Genomic DNA, 14,035 nt, shown 5'->3' on the forward strand with positions numbered 1-14,035 from the left:
ATGAAGTTCTTAGGAAAGTTACCAGAAACCATTGTAAAATATTACCAGATATTATGTCCTGGCAACCATAAAACGTACAGGGACCAGATAATGGTGTTAAACATGGGACACAGCACACAACATGTTCAAAATGATGGTGTCAAAAAGTGCAGATGGTTTCATATTAGACATATAACATGAACGTGGTCAATGGGCTGACTTCAAATTGTAAACGCACCAGGAATTTGTTAAACATTGTCTGTGAATTTAAAACATGTTATTTCCTAGGTAGTAAAAACAAACTCAAGAGACAGCGCTTAAGGTAAATATAAAAATAAATATTTTAATAAATACAAAAAAAAACACATACAAAGTATAATAAATTTATTTTATATTTATTATACTATGTTTGTGGGAGGGTTTGTATTTATTAAAATATTTATTTTTATATTTACCCTAAGCGCTGTCTCTTGAGTTTGTTTTTGTCTTTATAGGTTCTCCCTATTTCTTGGGGAGTCTGATATTACCAAGACTAGATGCTTTGTCTTGCATTTGTTACCATTCATTGTTTATATTAAAGCCCTATATCCTCTTCTCTGTATATAGTTGGTAAATATTATTATTTTTCATATATTATATACACATATTTATTGGTGTGGGGCTATACCCTCTTTGTCTTTATATATGGTGGATTAATATTATTGATAGTAATTTCCGTATAATATTCACGTATATATTTATTGAGTGGTGTGGGGCTATATATATATATATATATATATATATATATATATATATATATATATTATATATTTCCACATATCAAGCGCTGTTTTTTTTTTTATTTCCTAGGTAGTAGAAATAAAGGTTATACAGGTTGGTAATAACATGACGATTGTGATGAACCATAAGCAATTAATGTATGAGGTACCATAACTATAATACGCTATATGGACAAAAGTATTGGGACACCTGACCATTACACCAACAGGGACTTTTATGACATTGCATTTTAAATATGACATTGCATTTTAACTACATAGACATTACTAAGTAGTTGGTCCTTTGCCGCTCTAATTTTTGCCCATTCATCCAGTAGAGCATTTGTGAGGTCAGGCACTGATGTTGGACGAGAAGGCCTCGCTTGCAATCTCCGTTCCAGTTCATTCCAAAGGTGTTCGATGGGGTTGAGGTCAGGGCTCTGTGTGGGCCAGTCAAGTTCTTCCACACCAAACCATAAAGGGTATGAGTTTAAGAGAGAACAAACTTTTTTTAACAAGGACTTAAAGATCTGAAAATGCCTACACACTCAATTAGATAACCTGGCAATGCTATAAGGTTTCTTTATTTATTTCGGAACCGTTTTGTATGTGTTTTCTTTTTACTGTGAATCTGGTTAGTTAAGAGACTTTATACATTAAGTATAACGTGGTGGTGGCAGGGTCTGTGGGGTGAAGCATTTGGATACTCTGTGCCTCTGTGGCGTTTTAGCCAGAATGCTGATTGGTGTTAACCATTTCACCCCTCCATTTAGACATGAGCAGTACTGTTAAAAAAGTGTCTTCTTGTTTCCCGAATACCGTCCATGGTCTGAAAGGAATATAAATGTCTTCTGGAACAGAACAGGATAGCTGACCAATGTTTTCTTTCTCATTGAGCATTCAGTGACCTCACCATCAGTGAGAATATCTGTGCCATTATCATATTACCATATGATGTCAATCTGACTGTTCCTTTATGGTGCCTGTGTTCTATTGTTTATCTACCCATTAGTCTCTTGTACTCTTTATTTAGATGCCCATATCTCACATGCTCCTTATTGTCCACCTCTGGATATTTTAATTCATTCTCAGTGTACTGAATATTTGTAATGTAACAATTCTAACAATTCCTCTAGACATTTTTTAAACAATTAGTGTGAGCCCCACAGACACACAACGCACCAATGTAAAAGCAATTTAAGATCTTAACCTGAATATAAAGTATGTGCATATGAATGATGTCATAATGTAAGTTGAACCATACTTAGATCACAGGCACATATTATTTGCTTTATCATTCTAGACTGTGCCTAGACATAGGCCTGGGCATCTGCAGTATATGTTAAGGACTCATACATCATTGTTCTCATCTAAACAAGGCATTTCTACCATTAAATAACGAATAATAATGTGCATGTTTGGCACAATAAAACCTAAACCCAGGTGTGTTTTTGCTGTTGGTGCGGGAGGTGTATGACTTTAGATAGAGAATCAGTAGAAAATGGTCTATGAGTAAGCCTATGATGCGTACATTTTTTCTCTGTTTTTTAATAATATTTTTGTCTCCTTTTGAATATGTTTTTTGAATATTGTACATTCCAGGGTTTTCATTTGATTTGAAGAAATGGGCAAGCTATTTCTCAGTATACATTCAGAATACGTGGTTTGTTCAGCTGGGTAAGGCTAAATAAATCTCAGGGGCAAAGACATATACCCTATTTGCTCGAATATAGGCCGCACCTGAATATAGGCCGCACTTAGGGCTGCAACTAACGATTATTTTAATAATCGATTAGTTGGCCGATTATTTTTTCGATTAATCGATTAATCGGATAAAAAAAACAATATGCAAATTTTTCGTTTATTTAAAATAATTTAATGAACTGGATGTTAAAAAACAACTTAAAATTTACATTAACATTCTTATTTTGTTATGATGTAATAAAAAACAATATTTTCAAAGTACAAGAACCCAAACACAATATTTATGAAACAAAATAACCCCAAACATTCTGAAAAGAGGTGGACTATTACTGTTCAAGAAACTTTGCCCCAGCCCTGGCACTTTGCACCCAGCACTTTGCCCCAGAACTTTGCACCCAGCACTTTGCACCCAGCACTTTGCCCCAGCCCTGGCACTTTGCACCCAGCAAGCACTTTGCACCCAGCACTTTGCACCCAGCCCTGGCACTTTGCACCCAGCACTTTGTACTCAGCACTTTGCACCCAGCACTTTGCCCCAGCCCTGGCACTTTGCACCCAGCACTTTGCCCCAGCCCTGGCACTTTGCACCCAGCAAGCACTTTGCACCCAGCACTTTGCACCAGCACTTTGCACTTTGCACCCAGCCCTGGCACTTTGCAGCCAGCCCTGGCACTTTGTACCCAGCACTGGCACTTTGCACCCAGCACTTTGCACTGTGCCCCTGCACCCAGTCTCCAACTCTGCCCTGCACCCAGCCCTGCCCCCACATTCTGCCCTGCCCCCACACTCACACTCTGCCCTGCACCCACTCTGCCCTGCACCCACACTCACACCCTGCCCTGCATCCCCACCCCCCACTCTGCCCTGCACCCAGTCTCCCACTCACACCCTGCATCCCCACTCACACCCTGCATCCCCACCCCCACTCTGCCCTGCACCCAGTCTCCTGCCCTGCACCCCCCACCCCCACTCTGCCCTGCACCCCCCACCCCCACTCTGCCCTGCACCCCCACCCCCACTCTGCCCTGCACCCCCCACCCCCACTCTGCCCTGCACCCCCACCCCCACTCTGCCCTGCACCCACACTCACACCCTGCATCCCCTGAAACCCCACCCCCACCCCACCGTGGACCCCCACCCCCGCGAACCGCTCTGTGCGAATGGAGCCACTCGCACAGAGCGAACCGCTCTGTGCGAATGGAGCCACTCGCACAGAGCGAACCGCTCTGTGCGAATGGAGCCACTTGCACAGAGCGAACCGCTCTGTGCGAATGGAGCCACTCGCACAGAGCGAACCGCTCTGTGCGAATGGAGTCACTCGCACAGAGCGAACCGCTCTGTGCGAATGGAGCCACTCGCACAGAGCGAATCGCTCTGTGCGAGTGGCTCCATTCGCACAGAGCGATTCGCTCTGTGCGATCTGTGCACATAGACATGAAGAATACTTACCTCCGGAACGCGTCACATCCGTCACGTAGCTAGAAGGCGGAGACTGCAGAGCGTGTAGCAGAAGCGGGGAACGCTCGCGGAGGTAAGTAAAAGGAGCCGAGTGCTCCAACAACGAATCGATCACTCGATTAATCGATAACGGAAATCGTCGACAACGATTTCCGTTATCGATTATTATCGATTTTATCGATTCGTTGTTTCAGCCCTAGCCGCACCCTTAAGGTTTGGGGCTATTTTAAAGAAAAATATATTTTTTAAGAAAATATACACATTAGTGGAATGGTAAAACAGTATTTTATCTAATGAACAGGAATACATGCATTTTAACATTTTTGGAATCTATTATACGGTTTGTCAGCATATGTTATTTACAGACAGAAAACCAATAGCCACTCTGCCCCCCAGGTATGCTTTATAACCCCTGATATGCCACTTTCCCAGATATGCCACTCTGCCCCCAGATATGCTTTATACCTCTAGATATGCCACTCTGACCCCCCCAGATATGCTTTATGCCCCTAAAAGTTCCACTCTGCCCCCTGATATGCCACTCTGCTTCCTAGAAGTGCCCCCCCACTGACTTACCAATGCACCCCAGGCTCCCTGGTGTCTAGTGGGGCCGGCCGGTGGACATCTGTGCTTGCCCGCAGCAGGGATAAATGAAAAAGAAAAAAACACACGCCCGGAACCGCATGTCCCAAGCGTCGGGCGGCACGAACTGCACATCCCTGCACTAAACCCCGAATATAGGCCCCACCCGCACTTTAAAGACCTAAAGTTGGGGGGGGTGCGGCCTATATTCGAGCCAATACGATATATATATATATTGCTGAAGTTTACAGTTAATGAATTGGGAAAAGCTGATAGTTAAAAAAACAAACAAACAATTGAATATTTAAATTCTGTGTTATTTTCTGAAGTTTGGTCTAAACATTATCCACAGTTGAAGACATGGGAAGATATTGGTCTATGACATTGGTTTGGCCGTGAAAACATAAACATAGAAATATGGTGACCCTAATTTGCCACCTCCACTAGTTTCTTGTGAAATCCTCTCCTGGCCATGCTACCTTACTTTGATTATATTTTGTTGGCTACATTACATTGTTAGAGTGATTGTAGAGTGACAGTAGATTATTTAGCACTGTTACAAACTAACAAAAAAATGTGAAATTGGCTATATACGAAATGTCCATTAACATTAAAACACTTTAAGACATACAGGTATAGATCCAGAAGAGGACACTGTCCTTACAAGCGTACTATTACAATCTACATCCATCAGCCATAACATTATGACCACCTGCCTAATATTGTGTAGGTCGCTGCCAAAACAGCCTTGGGCCTTCAAGATTATGGACTCCACTAGACCTCTGACAGTATCAGCAGATTAAGATTTAAATCCTGTAAATTGGGGCCTTCTTGGATGCATCCTGGTACCATATATTCTCCAAATAAGCGATGCACACACACCATGCCATCCACGTGATGTAAAACCAAGCCATCTTCTTCCATTGCTCCATGGTTGAGTTCTTATGCTCATGTGCCCGTTGTAGGCGCTTTCGGCAGTGGACAGGGGACAGCACGGACACCCTCACTGGTCTGTGGCTATGCAGCCCCATGAGCAACAAACTGCGATGCACTGTGTGTTCTAACACCTTTCTATCAGAACCAGCATTAACGTTTTCAGCAACTTGAGCTACAGTAGCTCGTAGTTAAATTTACTCCTACAGTAAGTAAAGTGCCAGAAAGCAGATGACCAAATACACACTCCTGGAAAACATGGCTGATGTGGTCACCCTAATACCCCATATACTCATGCATTCATTCACAGATACTCATTCATTCCCTCAATCATGCATACTCATTCATACACCCTCCCCCACCCCCTTACCTGCACTGCTGATCCCTCAGTGCTCCTCACAGACTTCCACACTCCACAGGGACTGCTGCTTCCCTCTGCGTTGCTCGCACTCTGTGCAAACAACTTCTCTTGTGCTGCCCAGGGGAAGCAGGAAACGAAGCAGGGTCATGTGACGTGAGATAAAGTAGAAGGGAAGGTAGAAAATAGGCCCAGGTGGGCAGGTGAGCAAGATGGGAGGGCAAGAGTACATCAAAAACCTTGTTAGAGGTGATCTGACTGAAGCAGTTGAAGGTGCTTGCTCCCAAAGAGAGGGGTTGAGGTACCCACAGCATCATGAGGGAGGTTGTATCCCTGATGATTTTATTTTTGAAATGATTATCAAGGTCTTAGGTGGCGAGGTTGGAAGGACATGAAGTTTCTGAGGGACAGAGGATGGTGTTAAAAGGAACGTCACTATAGAGGCAAAGTAAATTTTGTTTGCAAGATGGAGAGCAGAGGTATATGAAAGCAGCATCAATCTATGAATGGGGCTAGTTCTGTACTGTGGCACAATGAGGGATACATTAAAAATATTCCCTCAACTTTGGTTGCATTGTTTATCTTGTTCTTTTAACTCTCTTGGTCAATCAACGCTCTTCTACATTGTAACCTATACTGAGCAAAAAATGCTCACACCATTAATTTATTTCCGAAGCTCAAGAATTGATACATTCTTTAACAAATTCACTTGTCTCTCCCTCTCCTTAAAATAAATCCCACTTTTTTCCCTGGAATTGTTCACTTACGTTCTTTCACTCTTGCTGTCTCTGCTGTGACTTCGGAAGAGTCCCCAATGAGTCCTGCTGCTAAATTCTATGTATTATCAGACATTCCTGCTGCTGTCATCAGTGGGATGCCAAGGAACTGTGACCAAGCCTCTGAACCACCAGGCAATTAATCACCACCCTCAGAAATTATTCTAATAGCTGCTACAATTATTATAATTATTGATTTGATAGCATGTGCAGCTATCCATTTGCATGTAGGGCGTAGGATCAGACATACTAACAGGCTCCTCAGGAACGTGATTGAGAAGCAACTGAGGTCACACAACACCTGCAGTGCAGCTTTTATCATAAATTGCTGCATTGCATTGTAACGGCCTCAGGGATCCTCACAGCAGGCAACGGGGGCAAGGTTATTTTGTAATGCTGAGACCAGTTCGAGAAATAGGTGGTAAAGCACATATTTTAGCTTTTTTTGTAATAAAATACAGTAAACTTAGTGCGGATCTCTACAAGTATGTTTAAATGCTGGGACATATGTGTTTGATCGCTCAACATTTCTGTACTTGAGATCAGACAAGGGCAGCCTTGGCATTACACTTTCTATGGATTACAGATCCAATCACACTGCTGACTAAGTAAGTTGAGAATTGTATGCAGAATCTAACATCACCGAATGAATTATTTGATCTAGGATATTTTCCCTGCCCTTTCAGAAGCACCAGGATATCAGATACACGTGATCTGACAACTCCATGTAAGACCAGGAGTGACTACACATTTTTAGCCCAGCTTTGAAGATACTTCCTGACACTGTTAATTTTATAAGGTTAACAGAGGCTTCACGGATTCATTAATTGGCCAAAGTGAAAAATAAACCTGGGCTTATGTATATCAATGGATTATGCAGGTGACGTGTGCCCATATTGGCAGGATCTGACCCAGAACAGCAGAAAACCACATTATTTACATTTACTTCTACTCCTTCTATTTGTAAAACACCTATTGCATCAATGAGAATAAAAGTATCTACCAACGTCTCCAGCTAACCCTTTACTAAGTGACTAAGACTTTGTAGGACTTTGTAGGACATTTAGGTCATTATTTAGCATTATATTATTACGTGTATCAATCAGGGTGCCATGAGTAAGAAGGACTTAAGGCAGCATTAATATACTGACTGTATTTTCCTGTGCTTCTTTAACTAGCTTTCTATGTACCTGTATTTATTTTCTGTAAATATGTTTTGGACAGGACTGAAGAGTGCATATTGAGAATACCGAGACAAACTAGTATAAGCTAAAGAAGGGTTACTTCACAAGGAAACAATCTAGATTCTTCACAATGATTTTTTAATTGTTTCCTTCTGACTTCTGCTCGCAACGTCAGTTCTACAGAAGTGATCATCTAACATATAATGGAAATATATGGGACGTTTGTGTCCTTAAATCTATAAAGGTCCTGGTGAAAGGTGTGCAAATATTTAGTGTGTGTGTGTGTGTGTGTATTATGAGATATGTTTACTTACATACGTTTATTATGATGGGCCAATAGCTATATCCTAAGGTCCTGGCATTTCATAATCAGTTGGAAGCAGGAGTTTTGATCCTTGATATATGTGCAGTGAGATTAGTTGAAATAGAGAAGGTCCATTTGATGTAAACTAAAATGTATGACGATGTATGTTATTATAGATATCTATTATTATAATTATTATTATTATTATGTTATAGGCAATTGATCCCAGGGCTCTGCTAGGCTCACACAATATTTTTAGTGTTTGACAGAACATTGTCTGTGAGAGTAACAATGCTGCAATGTCTTTGCTGGTACCCATGGTTGTTATCCAACATGTTAAACGTCCTCTTTTGGGCTGTGTATATTTATCAGTAAACCGTTACCCTCTAAATTCTCTGACTTATCTTTATTTCTATAATTCCTCCGCTCATTCTAAACACACTAGGGGTGTGTGTAAATAAAAATCATTGCGGAAAGTGATAAAACAGCAGGGACATTCCACTGGTTGCTGTGGCGACTGGGCCACATTTAACATTGTACACTAGAATTGCTATTTCATATAGAACTATTATTATTATCATTCTTCCTACCCAATGTTCCCTAAGCTTTTCTAAGATGGTATAATAATTTAATTATTTTACCAATGAAATCATATAACAAAAATGTCGCAATTAAAGATCCAAGAACTCCAAGGCTTACCTGTTGTTCATCAAGCCATGATTTATGCATCTTCCACTGTACCTTTCATTGTGACATCCTTCACTGGCCAAGCGCACCAATAATCTATGACATATGTGATGTATATAGGAGGACTTTTACTGCAGGATATAGCAGCTCCTAGCATTCTGTCATACATGGACGGGAGGACTTTCAATGTGGTGGCTCTGTCTGCTCTGATGATTTTAAGTTGTACTAAAAAAAAGTCAAACACTCTTTTAAATATTTATCTGGTGTTCTGTTACGTTGTATATAATCTTATTATTATAAAATAGCTGGATGATATTCCTTCTTCGTAATTCTACTGCATTCTCGTTTCCTCCGCGCCCTTACTCCTGTTAACCATCTTTATCTCCACCACTTATTTTACTTTCTAAATACTTACTTTCTTAATCCCCTGCTATGGCTTGTGAATTGTTGCGATGGTGGACCCATGTAAGATGTTACACTTTCTCTTTGTCAAGACATCTGTACACAATCCACTGCATGAGAGGCCTCCATCTGATTTCATGCATCTGTGGTAGCCCCTACATGTGGAACCTACAGAATTTAATATGACCATACTTAATCATTTGTGATCTCCGCCATAGTGACATCCTTGTTCCCTACTCTTGACAATTGCTTATCAGCACAGTTCTATATTCATTCCATAAACAACATAGCAAGTGATGGCTAGGCCAGTGGTTTACCAGTTTGCTTGTATTCTTGAATGTACTCAATATAAGTTTAAGAACTATGGAAATTACAGACTATAGGAGAAGACAGCTATATAATCTAAGAGCCCATGTACCGGCAGGACATTAATGGTTCATGCAGAGAGGTTAAGCTGTAGACATTTAACTCCAAACTGCATTATATGAAGCTCAATCTTTCTTTCTCTCTGCAGGTAATTTTAAGGGTATGTGCAAACAGATTGACCACTTTCCGGAGGATGCAGACTATGAAGCAGACACTGCCGAATATTTCCTCCGTAAGTCTGGTTCATTTTTATTTATGACAATATATGAAGTTGTGTTGTTGTAAAATATTTTAAATAAAAAATATATAGTCTTATTTTGCTCAATTCTTAGTGATACAATCACAATCTTCTATATGCTTGAAAAAAAACAAAAAAACAAAACCAGGTGTCAGCAAGAGGACCAACAGAGATATAAATCACTCGTTTGGAATCAGTCTACCTTTTTTAAGCGATTATAGCTTTACAAACGATGTTCATGCACAAATGCAGATGTGTTTTGTTTTTCTGATGGGTGTTAACTATTTTATCTCTAGTCAACTATAGTAGCCATAGGGAAAAGAAAAAATGTCGGTGCGCTAAGCTAGTCACAGGCTCAAATAATACAAATGTGTAATACGAGGCCTACCAAACAGGTGTAAGCATGCAGCAAGAAATAGTAGCCATATGTTAACCCCGCACCTCATACATCATGAAGGCTGCTACAGGAGGTAGTATATATTTAATAATGGTTGCTGCACTGATACACAAGATATTTGAAAAAAATTGGAAGTTAGTTAAATTCAATGGACATTAACATGCGGACATTAATGCGGACTTCCTCCGTGCCTCAGTAACTCATCATGTTCTTTTTAACCAACCTCTCATAGCAGGACACAGACTTATGATGTAGGCATCCATAATGTGGAACCCATACCTTGATGCAAGACATCATAAAAAAATAACCACCATTTAAAAAAGGGTGATTCTAGGGCACTATCTTTACAAAACGTTTTTAATGCAGAAATAGGTAGTTGATAAACTCTATGCTTCTTTTCTATAATCTGGTCTCCATCATAGTATCCGTGATTGCTAATATGAATATGGCTAGTAGTTTGATGTAGCAGCAAAGGGAGACAGGGCTAATGCCTGTTCTGCATATTTCTTTCATGTTCAATCAAATTCTACAGGTTTTGACTGGGAGACCCGATTCTTGACCTTGTTCTTCTATAGCCCTCTGAATCCCACTGAAGATGTGCATAAATTACTTACGTGAAAACAGCCATTAATACCATGCTGCTGCTCAGAAATGCATATATATTGAAATCAACTTTTTTCTGGGTTTCTGAGTATTGCCTTTAACATGTGAGCCATTTATTACATGTTTAAATGGTCTATGTCAACTCTCATAATTAATACAGCAGTTAAAACACTGTTAGTAGATGCTAGTGAACCTTGTCGCTGTGAAAATTCAGGACATTTTGAAATGATAAATGAGTCTCGATTAATTCCAGAAGGATAGCCTATTAGTTCTAGGTTTCTCACTTGTGATCCTGGAAACAACACACATCAGATCTATAGCAAGTGGGGAAACGCTTTTTAGCCCTATAAGAAGGCCTATACAAACTATATGTATAGTATCCATAGGGTTTTTTTGTTTTTTGGTGTCCTGGGATGGAATATAACCTCTGCATTCTTCTAGTTAGGGAAAAATGCATGGCATTACTGTGCATGAAGGCGCTGTGTATGTGCCAGGTCAGTATGGCCCTTTTCCTCCAAGTTCTCGTTACCCATGTTTGTGACACACTGCATAGTCTATCACTGTGTGTTAATGTTTAATACATCCACCGTCTAGTATAGCTCTTGTTCTCCATGCACCCTCTTGTTCTAGTAAAATACAAGTTTCCTCTGCGTATGGAGATTCAGCACAAGCAAGGGGCCAGTGTAGACCTTGTTCTTCATATGCCTATAAGCATCTTTCCCATGATTTTAATTATTTTATTGTTTCTGCAGGGGCTGTGAGAGCTTCCAGTATATTCCCCATCCTCAGTGTGATCCTGCTTTTTATGGGAGGACTTTGTATTGCAGCTAGTGAGTTCTACAAGACTCGACACAACATCATACTGAGTGCTGGCATCTTCTTTGTGTCTGCAGGTAATGTAGGCAGCGCACGGAGCCCATACTCACTTATACATACAAAAAAATATAATCGTGTTTATTATTTAAGTAATATTTTACTAATTAGTAAAGTAATATCAAGCAATTCATTTTCTCTATGCATATTCTGATATCAGAATATAACATTATATATATATTTATATATATATATATATATATATATATATTGTTTAATATATAACGTTTAACAGTTTTTCTGTGGCAGTGGTTTTATTGTGTTTCAGTATGTATTATTTCTCTCAGACATGTTATTTAAATGTTTTATCTTATTTATTTAAAAAATAAGGGTCACATAAAAAGTCCCTTGTTTTTGAAAGGAAAGCAAATTTGGTTCATTAAAATAACATGAAATGGATCAGAAATACAGTGTGGATGTTGTTACTGTAGTAAATGACTATTGTAGCTGAAAACAGCTGATTTTTTATGGAATATCTTCATAGGTGTATAGAGGCCCTATATCACTCCCATCACTCCTGTGTTCCAATGGCACATTGTGTTAACTAATCCAAGTTTAAGTTTAAAAGTCTAATGGAACAAAAAAGATAAGCGACTAAACTAAATCTCCCAATGATAACGAACTACCAACAAAAAATCTAAATCCTGCCTAAAATAAAAATAAAAACAAAACTCACACTTTATACGCCACTGTGCAAAAATAGTAGTGGTACAAAATGTGTAATGTATAATATTTTAAAACTACTGAACCAGTAACCATTGGTACAAAATATGGGGGAGCAATACAATGTATTAGTTACTGAAAAAACCCACAGCTATTGGGTACCAGCAGCAGAAAAAAATGATGTGTCAGCTGCTGTTAGGAAAATGATCGTTAGCTTGTAATTACATATTCATTTGCATTTTGCCTATAGTGAATGTCATTTAGTGATACTTAAATAATAACAGATATCCGTGGGAAATGAAGTTCTAATAAGGCAAAGATGTCGTAAAAGGGAAACAGTATCTCTGGCTGGAGGTGTGTGTGTATAGCATAGTAGTCATGGATATATGGATATATATATATATATATATATATATATATATATATATATGGAATGTATGTAAAGTCGTTAACCATGTCAATCACAGCATACACATTGGTTTCAGACAGGAGTGGAACTGAAAAGTTCCATTTATTACAAGAATAGCTAAAAAAAACTATGCTGTTTGTGTTACTGTTGTAGAATATTTTAAAACATATAGCAAAACATTGGCCAAATCTGTGCTTTACATACTGTGAAGACCTAAACATAAGCCTCATTTATTTTCCTATATTAAACTTTATCAAAGTCATTGCTAAGTGGGTCCCAAACGTATGCAGGCTATGCTTGTGGCCTATAGTTTGAAGAAACCTTAATTACGGAGAAATAAGTGCCTGATTTATAGTCCGTATTACTTAAAACAGATACAGTTCCCACCCTTTAGTGCTCACTGATTATCGGCATTAATCAGAACTAATAATAATTATTATTATTATTTACTATGTATTGAGGTGTGAGGCACAGAAAGGAAAGAGATAACATAATTTGCAGATATAAATTAAACTAAAACTAAGCCAGGTACGAGCCAAGCCAAGCTCTCCCACCAAATAAGAAAAGTCTAAATGTGATGTTAATAATAATGCATACAAAATACTAGTGTAGAGAAGGCATTTGTGCCAGCTTGGATCTGACACAACTTTATCCAATCGTGATGACCTTCACTCTATGCCACTCACTTTTTTCTTCTCCTGGTCCTTAGGTTTGAGCAACATCATTGGCATCATTGTCTACATATCCGCCAATGCTGGAGATCCTTCAAAGAGCGACTCAAAGAAGAACAGCTACTCATATGGTTGGTCTTTCTACTTTGGAGCCCTATCCTTTATCATTGCAGAAATGGTGGGGGTGCTGGCTGTTCACATGTTCATCGACCGCCACAAACAGCTGAGGGCAACAGCACGGGCCACGGACTACCTCCAATCCTCTGCTATTACCCGAATCCCAAGCTATCGTTATCGTTATCAGAGGCGCAGTCGTTCCAGCTCCCGGTCCACGGAGCCATCCCATTCCCGTGATGCCTCTCCAGTAGGGCTCAAGGGCTTCAATACCCTCCCCTCCACTGAAATCTCCATGTATACTCTGAGCCGCGATCCCCTAAAGTCAGCCGGGACCCCAACGGCTACTTATAACTCGGATAACAGCTTCCTCCAAGTTCATAACTGTATACCCAAAGATAATAAGGACTCTGCGCACACCAACACAGCCAATCGCAGGACCACCCCAGTATGAAAAAGTGTGGAGGAAGAACACAGGAAAGACACAGAAAGAGGGTCAGAAAGATAGAATGGGCAAGATAAAGGGATCTGTGTATCAAGCTTTTGGCTGTGAAATAAAGCTCAGAAGTAATCCCC

The 14,035-nt window shown here is 39.8% G+C and overlaps 1 protein-coding gene across 1 annotated transcript in view; it reads left to right on the plus strand.

Moving 5' to 3' along the window:
• Positions 1-14,035, plus strand: part of CACNG2 (calcium voltage-gated channel auxiliary subunit gamma 2) — a 46,239-nt gene extending 32,204 nt beyond the window's left edge. Inside the window, exons 2-4 of the mRNA XM_053468677.1 lie at positions 9,640-9,723; positions 11,482-11,622; positions 13,384-14,035. Of these exons, the coding sequence (XP_053324652.1) occupies positions 9,640-9,723; positions 11,482-11,622; positions 13,384-13,913 (755 nt within the window). The 3' untranslated portion in view covers positions 13,914-14,035. The remainder of the gene's footprint in view (positions 1-9,639; positions 9,724-11,481; positions 11,623-13,383) is intronic.

This window comes from Spea bombifrons, chromosome 6, assembly GCF_027358695.1.
Source record: "Spea bombifrons isolate aSpeBom1 chromosome 6, aSpeBom1.2.pri, whole genome shotgun sequence".
NCBI lineage: Eukaryota > Metazoa > Chordata > Amphibia > Anura > Pelobatidae > Spea > Spea bombifrons.